This window comes from Sus scrofa, chromosome 8, assembly GCF_000003025.6.
Source record: "Sus scrofa isolate TJ Tabasco breed Duroc chromosome 8, Sscrofa11.1, whole genome shotgun sequence".
Taxonomy (NCBI): Eukaryota; Metazoa; Chordata; class Mammalia; order Artiodactyla; family Suidae; genus Sus; species Sus scrofa.
The window spans coordinates 65,860,701-65,874,953 of NC_010450.4; the positions used below are offsets into that span (position 1 = coordinate 65,860,701).

A 14,253-nucleotide genomic window follows, 5' to 3' on the forward strand; every position below is an offset into this window, starting at 1 on the left:
AGTACATTCAGAACAGCCAGCTAGAGGCACAGGGCATGGCTCTGTCTTTTGTTGGGTTGGAACTGCCCTGTGCCAGGCTCCAGACACCCTTAGCTCCCTCCTCAGTCTCCAGCTGCAGCTTCTGGAACCATCTTTTCAGCCATTTCATCATCTGTTTCAGAGACCTGCTAATACCAGTTTGTGTGTGTGGTTAACACCTAGCCAACAATGAACCACAAGCCCCTAGATCAGGTAAACTCACTCCTCCAAATAGAGGCCACCATGGGCGCCTAGTCAGGCTGCTCCTGTGGACTCGCTCACCACCCCTGCCCCCCGCCCCCTGGCCTCCATTCCCATGGGGGACTGCTGGATGGCTTCCTCTGCTCGTGGGCCTGGGAAAAGTACACAGTTACCCTGCATTTCCTGAAGATCCAAAACCTGTGCTATGACTAAGCCCCTTTCTGGGAAGTCCAGAAACCATCCCCACATCTGCCTGCCACGCAAATTGCCTTGGCCTGGGAGATGAGGCACAGAGAGTGCTGCCTGCCACCTCTGTGGCTTCCTGGAGAGCCACTCCCTAGACCCAGAGCCACCACTCATCCAGACGATGTACAGCCACCTGACCAAAGTCCACAGGCTTTCAGGCCTCAACCTTGACATGGCCGGGCAGGCGTCATCCTCAGATGTTATTGGAGCAGTCTTTGAGGGACCTACCCATTGCTTCCCTCCGGACTCCCAGAGCCACTGCCTCACCCTTGAGGTGGCTTCCTAACCATGCTGGAGCCCTCTCCCAAGATGTGATCAAGTGGAAAAAATAACAGCAGAAGAAAAGAGAAAAAACCATTTGTAAAAGACTCAAGAAAATAAAAACAAACTGAAAAAAAAAAAGAAAATTGTTGTATTCAACAAAAATAGCTTACTTTTAAATTTGTTTTAATTAAAATACATTTTCCTAGTTCATAGCTATTTTTTAGTGTATGTCACAAATGAAGAATGTCTGTAGAAATCTGTATCAACACTGCAGAATTAGTGTGTCTGGTGTCTGTAAATAAAAGAGGTGTTGTCTTGTCTCATTTTGCTGACAGTGAAATTCTTTCACAGTGATTACAAGAGTTAGCAAGACGCTACTACAAGTAGAAGACTCTAAGTCAGTGCCTAAATTCAGATCAGATTTAGTTCACAACTCTATCCTTGTCATAAAATCCATGAAATGTGGGCCGATACAGCGTGTTCCCAGCCCAGTCCTCAGAAGGTATTGGTTCTAGTCTCTCTGTGCTGCTTGCTAACTCACAATGAACAAGGCCATACTTTCATGATTCTAGAAAGTCTGGATGACCAGAAACCAAGAACTTTATGCTGTGCTGAGATAACCATGGTGTGGGTGCATGAAATAGAAGACAGATAGTAATTGCACATTTTTTATGGGAACACTTTCTTAGACTTTTTCTCAGCTAAACTTGAGATTTCTTGTTTTGCCTTTCAGTGTGAGCTTAAAATCAAGGCTCATAAATATCCCCACATGACCAAAAATCTCTCAAAACAGACATTATACACACTGATTTAAAATGCTTAGAGTAACAGGCCAAAATGACAGAAGACAGTGGCTACAAGGTCCTCTTCTCTTAGACACCAGTCTTAGAGGCAATCCAGTGGCGGAAGGAGGTCACTCGTATATAGACGCCCGGCTTATTGACTTCACCACATTCTTCTCCCCAGCTCACTATGCCAACAAGGTACCAAATATTTCGAGAATTGGGATGAACTAGTGGTCCTCCAGAGTCACCCTAAATAAAAGAATATTTATCATTATAAGAATTTACTTCCAGGGGTTCCCATTGTGGCTCATCGGTTAACGAACTGGACTAGTATCCATGAGGATGCAGGTTCAATCCCTGGCCCCGCTCAGTGGATCCTGCGTTGCTGTGGCTGTGGTGTAGGCCAGCAGCTATAGCTCTGATTCAACCCCTAGCCTGGGAACCTCCATATGCTGTAGGTGTGTCTCTAAAAAAAAAAAAATTTACTTCTAGATACTTTACTTATGCACAGTGATAAACCCCAATGGAAGTTTGTGAGTCAAGATTTATAAAGTCCATGGTAACATGCATGATTGAGATCCCTGCATCACCCTTAACCTCAGCAGTGGACTGACCAGACGGTATTCTCTGGGGCTCTTTGGAGTTACCTGGAACCTTGAAGGCATGAACTCATGAGTTCTATGAAAATGCTTTGGGAGACATATATTACAGATATACTGGAATATCAGGCTTTGTATCTGTGAAAAGTAATAAAACCATAGCCATAGGGTGGTTAAGAAAGTAAAAGAAATAGGCCAGATGTAATTTAAGCATTTCTGAGACTGAGGCTTTATTGAAATATGGCTCAGAGTATGGACTGTGCTGCTGGATTAACTTGGTTTAATGCCAGATCTCCCACATACTAGCTGGGTGACCTGCAAATGATTTTACCTCACTTTCCTCATCTGTAAAATAGTAGTAGTGATCGCACCTAACTCACAAGGTTGCAGTGAGGATTAAATGGATTAAAATTTGTATAGGACCTCAATCAGGGCTTGACTCAGACTAAGTCCAACATGTGTTTATTAAATACTTATGAACACATGTAGGGGAGAGTTACTTTAGTGCCAGAGCTGTGAGGGAGTTCGACAGAACTGTAAAAGAGTAAACTAATTGGAACATAGAATTATTTCCATATTGACAATTTATATAAAATAATAGCAGTAACTTATAGACTCTGTGGTTGATGGGAATAATGTCCAGACTTACCTGGCAGGCATCGATATTTCCTTCTAGGTACCCAGCACATAGCATTGTGTCTTTGACCATACCATTATATGCTTCTTCAGCATTGCAGGTGTTCGTATCAATAATCTTCACAGGTGCTTTCTGAAGTAGCAGTGGGTATTCACCTAACAGAAGTAAACATTATCAGCAAAAGAGCTGCTCAGTAACAGAGCAGGATGGAAAATTTGTTTTGTCCTTTGTGCATAAGACTGAATTTGACTCTTGCCTATTCTTAAAAGAGCCTGCCCAGTTCCCTCACTCAAACCAAAGAAAAAGAAATGTTCAAAGAATAATTTGAAACATCTCTCTAATGCTGCCTTTCTATGTCCTTATCTCTTCTTACATCTTTGAATCAGGACCTTCTCAATTAGGTTCTCCAGGTTAAGGAATTTCTGTAACCAAACTGATCTCCTTGGAATATTTCACACGAAAGCAGTTTGCAAAGTCCTGACTTCTTATGCACCATTCCCTAAGTGATTTCCTGGGAGTACTGGGCGTCTGGAGGTAAACAGTGCCTTTCATTCTGTACCTAAATCACTAATTTTTCCTGTTGCTTCTGTACCTTATATGTTAAGTTTTCCCTAGACTTACCATTGTGTGCAAGTGCTCCCCATCCTGTGACGACAACACCTTCACCTGGTGGAAAAATCTGTGTGGCTTCAGGAAGACAAACTGGATGTACATCCTTCTTAAATAAAACTTTTTCAGTAAGCATTATAACTGCAATATCATCGTGATGTTCACCCCTGACGTAGTCTTCATGAATAATAATTTGTTGAATATAATGTTGCATATAGGGAGGGCTTACTTTGGTGCCAAAGCTGACAGTATAGTTTCTTGGATCTTTTGTCCTAAAGAAACATAAATCATGTATTTTGTATTTATTTCAGAGTAATGGGATAGAGCTTGCATCTATTATGGTCTTTTCATGACATAAATGATATTTCCTTGCTTTATAATCCACCAGCAGTGAGAAAATATATCAGAATATGTCAGATTTTTCTCACTGCTGGTGGATTATAAAGCAAGGAAATATCATTTATATATAAATTGGTCTCTTTGTCTTTTTAGGGTCACACCCTTGGCATATGGAGGTTCCCAGGCTAGGGGTCCAATAGGAGCTGTAGCCGCCGGCTTACACCATAGCCACAGCAACGCAGGATCCAAGCCACCTCTGCGACCTACACCACAGCTCACGGCAACACCAAATCCTTAACCCACTGACAAGGCCAGGGATCGAACCTGCAACCTCATGGTTCTTAGTCAGATTCGTTAACCACTGAGCCACAATGGGAACTCCAACTTCTGATATTTTAATTCATTTTAATTCTCTTTAAAAATCTTGAGTCCCTCCTAGATAAGGCAGTTAGGATGTAGGCATAAAAATAAACAGTCCATGTCATCAAGAAATTTAAATCTAATGAAATATGGGCATAAATGCAGGCAGTTAGAAATGCTTAAATGGTTGTGTGTGTAATTAGTGGGACCACAAAACAAGAGGATTTAAATCTGTGTACTCTAAGGAGAGAAGATTTCTTAGGAAAAGCAGCATTTCTGATGAGGCTCTCTAGGTGAGTCATATTTGCCTAAAAGACAAGGAGAGGAAGACAGGCAGGTGCCGAGCGGGAAGGCAGTATGAAACAGGATGATGTGTCTTAGCAACTACCAGTTGTTTGGGATGTCTGGAGAATAAAGTCGTGAGAGACGAAATCACATGAGAATAAAATATCAAGAATGACTTTTCCCGAGAGTTCCCAATGTAGCTCAGCGGTAGCAAACCCAACCTTTATCCATGGACGTGGGTTCGATCCCTGACCTCACTCAATTGGTTAAGGATCCCGTGTTGCCATGAGCTATGGTGTAAGTCAGATCCAGTGTGGCTGTGGCTGTGGGGTAGGCCGGCAGCTGCAGCTCTGATTTGACCTCTAGCCTGGGAATTTCCATATGCTGCAGGTATAGCCCTAAAAAGCAAAAAAAAACAAAAAACAAAAAACAAAACTTTCCCCATCCTTACTGATAAGATAGTAAAGCCTCAGATTGTGTTATCATGTAATTTATTTTTCAAACCAGGACGCTTGAGAGTGAAAGGGAATGAATGCTGTTGATGATCACACTGTGATGACAGGTATACAAACTTTAGTCTCCCCAGCCTTGGGCAACATGAGGAACTTACTTTTGAAAGCAGTGAGCTGCAGTCACCAGGTATCTTTCACTGATCAAAGATGCCCCACAGTAGTGTCGGCCATTCTTTTTGAGACTTGCTTGCCACGGCCACTCTCCTTCCTGAGCAGTGGAACCCCCCTTGATTCTGTCATAGGTGGCTGACATCCTTGGTCGCCTCCCACAGCCTGTCAGAAAGCATCAGTTTTATTCTATGAAAAACAGGAAGACACTGTTTGTTTGATCGCAAAGCCAAGAGTGAGCTGAGTTACTCTTGGATGGTTCTATGTGGCAATATGTCTCACTGAAGGAACAGAATATAATCTGCACAAGACAGACTAGCAGCCACTGGATCACCTCCACACCCAGCATGGTACCTCCAAGACACTGCAACACTTGGAGAATATGAAAGCTATCCAAGGGAGATAAGTCACAATTAAGTCCTTGGGCTAGGCCACCAGACTCCTGGGTTTGAATTCTGGTCCCATCACTTACAAGCTAATGAATTGGGAAATTATTTCACTTCTTTGTGTTTCAGTTTTCCTATCTCTAAAATTATGTAATAATAATACCTATCTAGGATTATTGTGAGATTAAATGAGTTATATGTAAAGCAATTAGAACTGTGCCTGTCCAAGAGTAACAAATCTTGACCAGTATGTTTTTAGATCACCACATACATTTAATTAGGTATCTACTTACGGTTGTTGATAATCTTTTCAGCATGAACCTTACTGATTTCTGAAATAGAAGAAAAAGTCCATAGTAAATTTAATACCTGGCATTCAAAATTATTTCTCTCTGGACCTATCATTTTATTTCATTGGCTCTGCCCTGGAAGTAGGGATGGTAAGTCCAGAGAGAAATAGGAATAATTTTGAATCTCAGGATAAAATGTCAATAGAAAGGAGATAATATTGATTTATTTGAATTATTATTTTACTATATATGAATGTATAATTGGAAAATACCATCTTCATAGTTCCATGTAAGAAAAATTTTATTAAACTGGATTGTATTCCATATCATCTAAAGTGGTAAATTGATAGTATCTTTGCTTTGAAGAAGAGGAAAAGCCAGAGGTAAGCCTGATATCTGTTATTATGCAAAAATAACTTAAAAATTAACCTGTTTGTAATAGCAGATTCTATTCCATTTTTGAAAATTATAAGAAATCATGAAAAGAATGCCAAAATACATAATCACTTTTAAGGATTGTTTAAGATCTTACTATTTGATTTAGAATAAGAAGTAGATTTTTTTCCCTCAGAACCAATTTTAAGGTGTGGCATTACTATGATTTAAATGTATGAAGTATATAGATTATTGCTATGATGTAAAACAATCATTCATTCACTTAAACACTGAGAATCAGCTTTGTGCCTGATGCTTGTGATATATGTTAGGGATAAAAAGAAGACAGTAACACTCCTTTCTTCTAATACATAAGCTTACCATGGAGTCTGAGAGAATCAGGATCTGTAGTCAAGGATCCTGAGTGGTTCCTCAGCATTTGACGTAAGATATTTTCAATTCTTCTTCTTGTGTCTTCTTTCACTGATCTATGAGCCTTGAATACCAGCCATATATGTGCTGTCACACTGTTGTCATTAGGACTAAAAACACGATAAAAGTTTGATGAAGAAAATATTTTTGTCTTTATTCCCTGGTCTTTCATATCCTTATTTCTTCTACACATCTGTGGGCTTGGGCAGTGCCTTCTCTTTAAGTTAATCACAGGATTACCCATCTGCCTACACTTACTTAGTGACAGTATGCATATGACTGTTCCATTTAGAGGACAATAATTCTACACAACCAAAAAATAGGAAAGGCCTGGAGTTCCCATATGGTGTTGCAGGTTAAGGATCCAGCATTGTCACCGCAGCGACTCAGGTCACTGCTGTGACATGGGTTTAATCCCTGGCCCAGGAACTTCCACATGCTGTGTGTGTGGCCAAAAAAAAAAATAAAATAAAATAATAATAATAATAATAATAAGGAAGGCTTGGGGCTTGGGATAGAAGTATCACATAAGAACTAAGATACTTTATTCAGATATTCATCAGTCATTTATTGAACAACAGCTGCAGTCAAGTGACTGAGCTATGTACTATTGGGTGATGCAACGGTGACTGTAACATGGTTCCCACTCAAGAAATTTCCAGATTTCTAGGAGAGATAGGACATGTATACAAATGACTATAATAAATAGGGCAAAGTAATACAATATTTATATTATCTGCAAATAGAGCAAATACAAGTCATATTTAAGGGATCAGAGAACTTTTCATGGAAGAGGCGACATACACTCTGGACCTTAGTTTTTGTTTTTTTGTCTTTTTGTGTTTTTTTTTTTTTTTTTTTTTTTGCTTTTTTGCCTTTTAGGGCTGCACCAGCAGCATATGCAAGTTCCCAGGCTAGGGGTTGAATCAGAGCCACAGCTGCTAGCCTACACCACAGCTCACAGCAATGCTAGATCCTTAACCCACTGAGAAAGCCAGGGATCAAACCCACATGCTCATGGATACTAGTCGGATTCATTTCTGCTGCACCACAATGGGAACTCCCAACCTTAGAATATTTTCATTGCTACTTCATTATCAAACAAAATTTATCATGGAGAGAAAAGGAGGAATAGTACTCCAGAATAACTAGATTACAATAATATTAATCAGCATTTCTTGAGTAACTGCTGTGTTCCAGGCACTATGTTATCACATTTTTTTAATCACACTAAGTCTCCACAGCAACCCTGCAGCTTTGGTGTCATTATCTTCATTTTATGGACAAGGAAAAATTGAGGCTCTGAGAGGCTGCCTGATGTCCTCAGGATTATACAGCTACTAAACCAGGATCCAGATTCAGTATAATTGACTTCCTAACGCAGGCTCTTTACACTATGTATTCTGTCTCTTTATGCTCAATCGGCCAGTGACAGCTGTGTCTAGGAGACTGGGTTCAGGTGGAGGAAGATTTTAATGCTAGTCAGTGGGTAAAGAGAAGTTGTTGAAAAACCCCATGCTTGAGGAAGGTTAATCTGACTGTAGTGTTGAGACTGTGAGATTGAGAAGTAGATGTGCAACCCAAGAGGCTGGCTGACGGATGTGTAGGAATTGTCAGGCAGCTTGGAGCCAGTTCCTAAAGTGGCTTTATTATGCTTTGGATCTTTCTATCCGAAGATTACCTTCTGGCACATAAATCGATAATCATTTCTAGTTAGCACTCAGCTCATCCAGGTTTGATTAGGCTAGCAAGGTGTGCCAAAAGGAAAACCTCTATCTGTAGTATCTCCATTCTTTCCAATGTGTGCACACTTTTTTAGAGATATCTGAAGTTACATGTGTGGGAAAACTAAGCAAAAGCCTTTGGGTGGTTGCCATTATCTTTGAGAGATACATATTTAGTTTTAGCCTTTCTTTCCAATACTAAAATCAAGTCCCAGGGTCAATTCTAATTGAGGTCTTGATCTATTCTCCATTTCCAGGAGTCCCCCTCTGCCCCATGAGTTCCAGGAGCAGAGGAAGGACAGTATTGTCAGGAGGCATTGATGAAGGTAAAGGCAATAACTGCCTTCATTGGAAGTGTGCTTATTTGCCAACATTTCCTTATACATTATCTTCTTTGCTCTTGAGTACAGTTTTATGAGGGAGGCAGTGTAGGTGTTATTATCAGTATGTCACAGGCAGGGAAGCAGACTCAAAGTGATACAGTGACTTGCCCAAGACTCTAAGGATACTAAGTAGCAAAGGCTGGGCTCAGGTCATCTAACTCCTATTCTAGGGCCACCTCAGGTAGTCCATGTTGCAGCAAACCCAAGTGCAGAGAACAGAGCGAAACTCTCACTTCTTACTTGAAATCTAATGGTGTTTATGATAGGTTGTTATCTTTTCTGTCGTTAGTTACTTACACTAGTGTGATGACTTGGGAATTGATATATTGTCTATAAATGCTAGAACTCTGAAATGCATCAGTCATCTGTTAAAGAGAACATAGAGTCAGACACCAAATTTCAATAACATTTTTGTTTCAGAGAACTAACAATGAAATAAATATGAGGAAATAGTAATTTACCTTAGTCTCAAGAATTTTGCTAAGATAGTTATTTTCTGGTGATGTCTCCCTTTCATAATTTCTATTATATGGAATATCCAGCACATTAAAACTACCCATGTAATAGTAGGTCGTGTTTTCTGTGAAATAAAGAAATGATCCAATAATTATTTAAGTGAAATGTTTTTCAAATTCAGCTATAGATTACATAGTAATACCAACTAGTAAATACTGTGCTTATATTTGCTACTGATAAACCCTGTGAATCTTTCTGCCACAGTTGATTAGATAGCTGGGCATGGTGGGAAGTATTTATAAGACCAGTAATGGAGCTGATATATATCAGGCAAAGATCAGAAAGAAGAAGAACATTTTGATTGAGACAAATAGGGCATATTATAAAAGATATTTTAGTCTAGGATAGTTATCAGACTACAAATAAAAATAGTTACCATTTATTAACTATATACTATGTAAAGATAATTTATAAAAACGTATGAAGTATACCCATTTTTCAAGAGAAATGTGGTATCAAAGATATTCAATAATTTACCTATCACTCAGCTAATAAAAAGCGTCAAGATTAAATATTTGATCTGTATATGAAGCCCATATCTAATCCATTACATTTCCTTCTTAAATTTTCATTGATACTAAGCTGTTTGATATGTAATATATCTTATCCCTAATATGTGATAGATATTAAGCATCTAGGAATATGCTTGACATTGTAGAGTAGTGCCTAGCATATAGTAAGCACTAAATAAATGTTTTGCAGTATGATTATTGCCTTTGAAGTCTGCCTTATAGAAGAGACAGGCTTAATATGGATAAAATAATTACACGAGATACCAATAATGATATAACTAAATGATAAGGTTGTTTAACCACAAGTTCTATATGATTGCAGAGATGGGAGGCACTATAATTAAAATATGATTTATCATTATAAATGTGCTGAAAATATTTTATAGTGAGAAAGGTGATAGAAAAAGAAGTTGGAAATTTGTAAACAAAATGCTGAAAATGTGTTTATAAATAATAATTTGTGAATGAACATTTTTATCTAGATAGCTTGTCTGTGCTTCATGGATCATTTACCTTAGAGATCAAACTTTGCAAATGTAGTGTATTGGGTTTTACTATAAGAAGCAAAAAATAGACCTTGAAGCTGTTCAAATTTATTTTTTGTAATTCAGTGTCCACAATGCATCCTTTAGCTCTTTATTTAGATTTCTAAATATTTGTACCTATTACCATAATTAGGCATTGTAAAATAATAAATTGGCAGGATATGAACTGTTTTTTGTTACAATTGCCTAGAGTACTTTCTCAGAACCAGTGGATAAAATGAATATGGAATGTCTGAGACATTTAACTGTTACATTTAGAATGGATAAGCAATGAGGTAGGTCCTTGTACAGCACAAGGAGCTATATCCAGTCTCTTAGGATAGAACATGATAGATGATAGTATGAGAAAAAGAATGTGTATGTATGCATGTATGTGTGTGTGTATATGGGCAAATGCAAATATGAATTGAGAAAGAGATACAGGGCAGAAAGAATTGTCTTCAACTTTTCCATGACTTGATTACTTATAGTTAGTTCTGCAAATAAGACTTATAATTTACACACACATATGTTTTTTATGGTTTAGGTTTGGGGCTGGGGGCTTGTTTGTTTTTGTGCTACGAATGTTCTGGGTGCAATAGAGTTTAAGAGAACACTTCTGTTTAAAGCTGACTGAGTGAAAGCACTTCTACATTTTCCTTCCTCTAAGCCCAGAAAAAGACCAAAAGATAACAGCTTGAAACAAGTAGATTACAAATGTCTTCCCCAACTGCTAATGTTTTTAGTTTAGAGAAACTGAGACAGTTGAAAACATGTGTATCATACTAAAGTATATATATATGCTAAATTTTCCTCCCAACTTGACCATGGAGAGCTAGTAGTCCAGAATATACCCATGCAAAACAAAGGAAGATTTTTCTACACCTAGAAGTTTTGAGCAATTCAAGAAAAAAATAGTCAAATATACTGGAACTTCAGTTCTCTCAACAAAACAATTTAAATGGAACAACCTATAGTTAAAACTATTGTCAACAGACATCTCTTTCACAGAGCTTCCTATTAGCTCTTTAATCTTCAACCTTTAATCTTAGCAGACACTAAGCTGAAAGATCAACATATATTGAGAAAAATATCTAATGTGAAATAAATAAAAATATATTCTTTACCAACCTACTGCCAGAAAATGAACCAGGAGACCAATAGTTATTCCCAGAACTGCCAATACTCCAAACACAATGAGGGCGATCATCCACAGCGGCAGAGATGTGCGGGAAGGTGCGACGGGTCTGCAGGTGAAGGATGTGAATAAGAAAGACATGTTGGAAATATCACAGTCATTCCAGATCTTTGTGCCTTTCCTCTTGCTCACCCTAAATCTTCAAAATTTGGTCAAAGCACTAGCAAAGGACAGAAAAACAGGAAAGAAGGGCAGGAGAGAGGACAGAAGGAAGTCCAGCTTGTGAGCTTACTTACCTTGAAGCCTGAACCTCTCTGGTTCTGTGCTATGAAACTGTTTTTGGGAGTCTCATGCTGGTGCCGAGTTATCTATACGTAAAATCTAATTCCCTCCCATGACCAATGATGGGTAGTGACAGAGTTAGTATCAATAAGTGAAGATCTTGCCAGATGGGGATGGAGAGGAAGGGAGAAGAAGAGACGTATTTCAGAAGTATCTTGATGCCTAAACTTATCATAATTTTTTAAGCTATGACCATGATCCTGTATTATTTGTTATGGCCTTGTCATATATATAGAACACACAAATATGAAGTGTCATATTGGATCAGAGCAGTGTCCACCTCAGTCGGCCATGAGCTGTCAGTGCTACCTTGGCAAGCATCTAAACCACAGCTTTCTTCTGAAACTTTTCAAATTCCATCTTATAGGACTAAACCTACAAAGAAATTGAAATTGATAAAATGTGGTTTTTTAAAATCATTACTTCTACTTTTAGTGTTTCTTTTCTTCCTCTTAACCATTCATTAGACACACACATACAACAAAAAGATTAACTAGGTTCTCCTTAATTGCACCTGCAGAATCAACCATGTGTCCAGATCCCTCTAAGCTCCCTGGGCAGTCAGATTAATGCTTCCCTCTGAGAAGCTGCTCACTGTATGAGGGCTTGAACCTTTCCTAGGCAATTAACAGTGCTTAGAAATAACGGCTTAATCCTTTGAAATCTTTCAGGCTAGTACTTCTCAGAAGTGTCAAATGATGAAAGAAAAGAAGGAGGTGCCCTATAAATAAAGAAAATATTATCCACCTAGCATAAAGGTGATGACTATCTTACAGGCAAAACAAAAGAGAACAAACAATCTTCTGTTTCCTCTCCACTTTTAATATGGGTGATCACTCTTTCCTTTACTAATAGATCAGAGGTGTCACTAATAAGAAAATATCAGGGTTATGAATAATATATTTTTAATAAAAAAGAAATAATACAACAAAATTTACTTCAGTTCAAGAAAAAAATGTTCTTAGTATGGGTTCTATCAGAATGAGCATGCTCTTCATAATCATGTTTTTACATGGATATAATGCTATGAAAAAAATTGTCTTGAGGGTTCAAATATTGACTTAAGATGTACTTTTAGAGGAATATTTGTGTAAGGTATACATTTACATTTCAGTTATTAGAATATTAAATATTTTAAATTAGGTTAATTTTGCTATATTGCATGCATATGAAAATTCTTTATGAACTTTAAGCATGTTTTTAACAGGTTGGCATTAATGATTGGTGTTCAAGTAACATAATAAGTATCCTGGTTAGTTACTTTAAAAATAAGTAGTATAAGTCGCTTCATAGCAGGGAACTATATACATCCGCTTGTGATGGGACATGGCAGAAGATAATATGAGAATAAATAATGTATGCATATGTATACCTGGGTCACTTTGCTGTACAGCAGAGATTGACAGAACACTGTAAATCAACTATAATAAAAAATTTAAAAATAAGCAGCACATGTCTATACATAGTTATACTAGTCTAGTTCATGAATATTTTACAGCTAAAAATCCATAGGTTTATGTATTATTCTACCAGTGACACCTATGAAGCAATGGTACTGTGAGATTCAAGACAATATTCATGAAAGCACTTTAGAAAGCACAAGATTTTAAAAACAAGGGAGTCATTATCAACATTCCCACCAATAGCAATGTAACATTTGTGTTATGAGAGAAGAACATTATGTCTCTACTTCCCTCCTTCCATCTTAAAACTCTCACACTTTCATATTATTTTTTCATTCACAGGATGTTAAGCTGCACGGTACCTTTCTGAAGCAGCCCTCAGATCACTAAATAAAACTACAGATCACAGACACAAATGTATCTATGTAATAGGGTTATCTCCATGCAGAAGTTCCAGAACACTGTGCAAAAATTAGAAATTCCCCCCAAACTCAATTGTTGTACTGCAACTCTTGGCAGAAGTCATGGTGGGCAAACAGTGTTAATTCCATTTAGGTCTGAGAGTAGGCAAGCAAATCTGCACTTACCTATACATAGTGTGCTGATGTAAGGGCTGTTGATGTTAACAGTGGTAAAGGAACTTCTGCACTCCTTTTGTCCTGATCAGAGGTTCTCAGGTAAATGGACTAAAACCACAATGATACTTGGGTTTTAAGGGCTGGTGCGATGGCAGAAAGCAATTAAAAGCAAACTCGTTTAACAAGTGTTGATGACAGCTGTGGTTTAAAGGAAGAAGTGAAAATTCTCTTTGAGTTGGATACTTAGAAAAAGACAGTAGACATAGCTTGGATTGGTTGCCTGACAGGTCCACCCAAGAAATACCAGCACAGATTGGTGAATCAGTGTTCTGACTCAGATTCTATCCATCCCTTTCAGGAAACAGGGCTCCTCCCCAGTGAAACCAACTGTACCCCCCAGAGCAGTCTCTGACAAATGACTTGCATAGACATTGTTTTTCTACAATAATTCTGCTACAGCGTTACTCATCTGAACATGCCTATTCTAAAACTTCTCCCTGGGACTCTGCATACTTTTGTGGGATGGGGATAGGTTTTGGGATAAGAAATATCAGTTCTATTTTGGTAATTCTTCATAGGAGCTGGAAAAATTAATTTAGTTAAGAGTTGTTTTACCAAGTAAATATGCATTACGTTTTTGTGTGACACATCAAATTCTTACAAAAACAGATATCAGGAGGTCGTTTA

The 14,253-nt window shown here is 38.1% G+C and overlaps 1 protein-coding gene across 1 annotated transcript; it reads right to left on the reverse strand.

Moving 5' to 3' along the window:
• LOC100513671 (transmembrane protease serine 11B-like protein) lies at positions 896-13,788 on the reverse strand. Its single transcript, XM_021101397.1, has 10 exons — positions 13,576-13,788; positions 11,237-11,352; positions 9,015-9,133; positions 8,851-8,918; positions 6,396-6,556; positions 5,643-5,681; positions 4,954-5,128; positions 3,372-3,631; positions 2,763-2,905; positions 896-1,763 (listed from the first exon to the last, which is right to left on the reverse strand). Exons 1-10 carry the CDS (start codon positions 13,581-13,583, stop codon positions 1,602-1,604), a joined length of 1,251 nt encoding a protein of 416 aa, XP_020957056.1. The 5' UTR covers positions 13,584-13,788; the 3' UTR covers positions 896-1,601.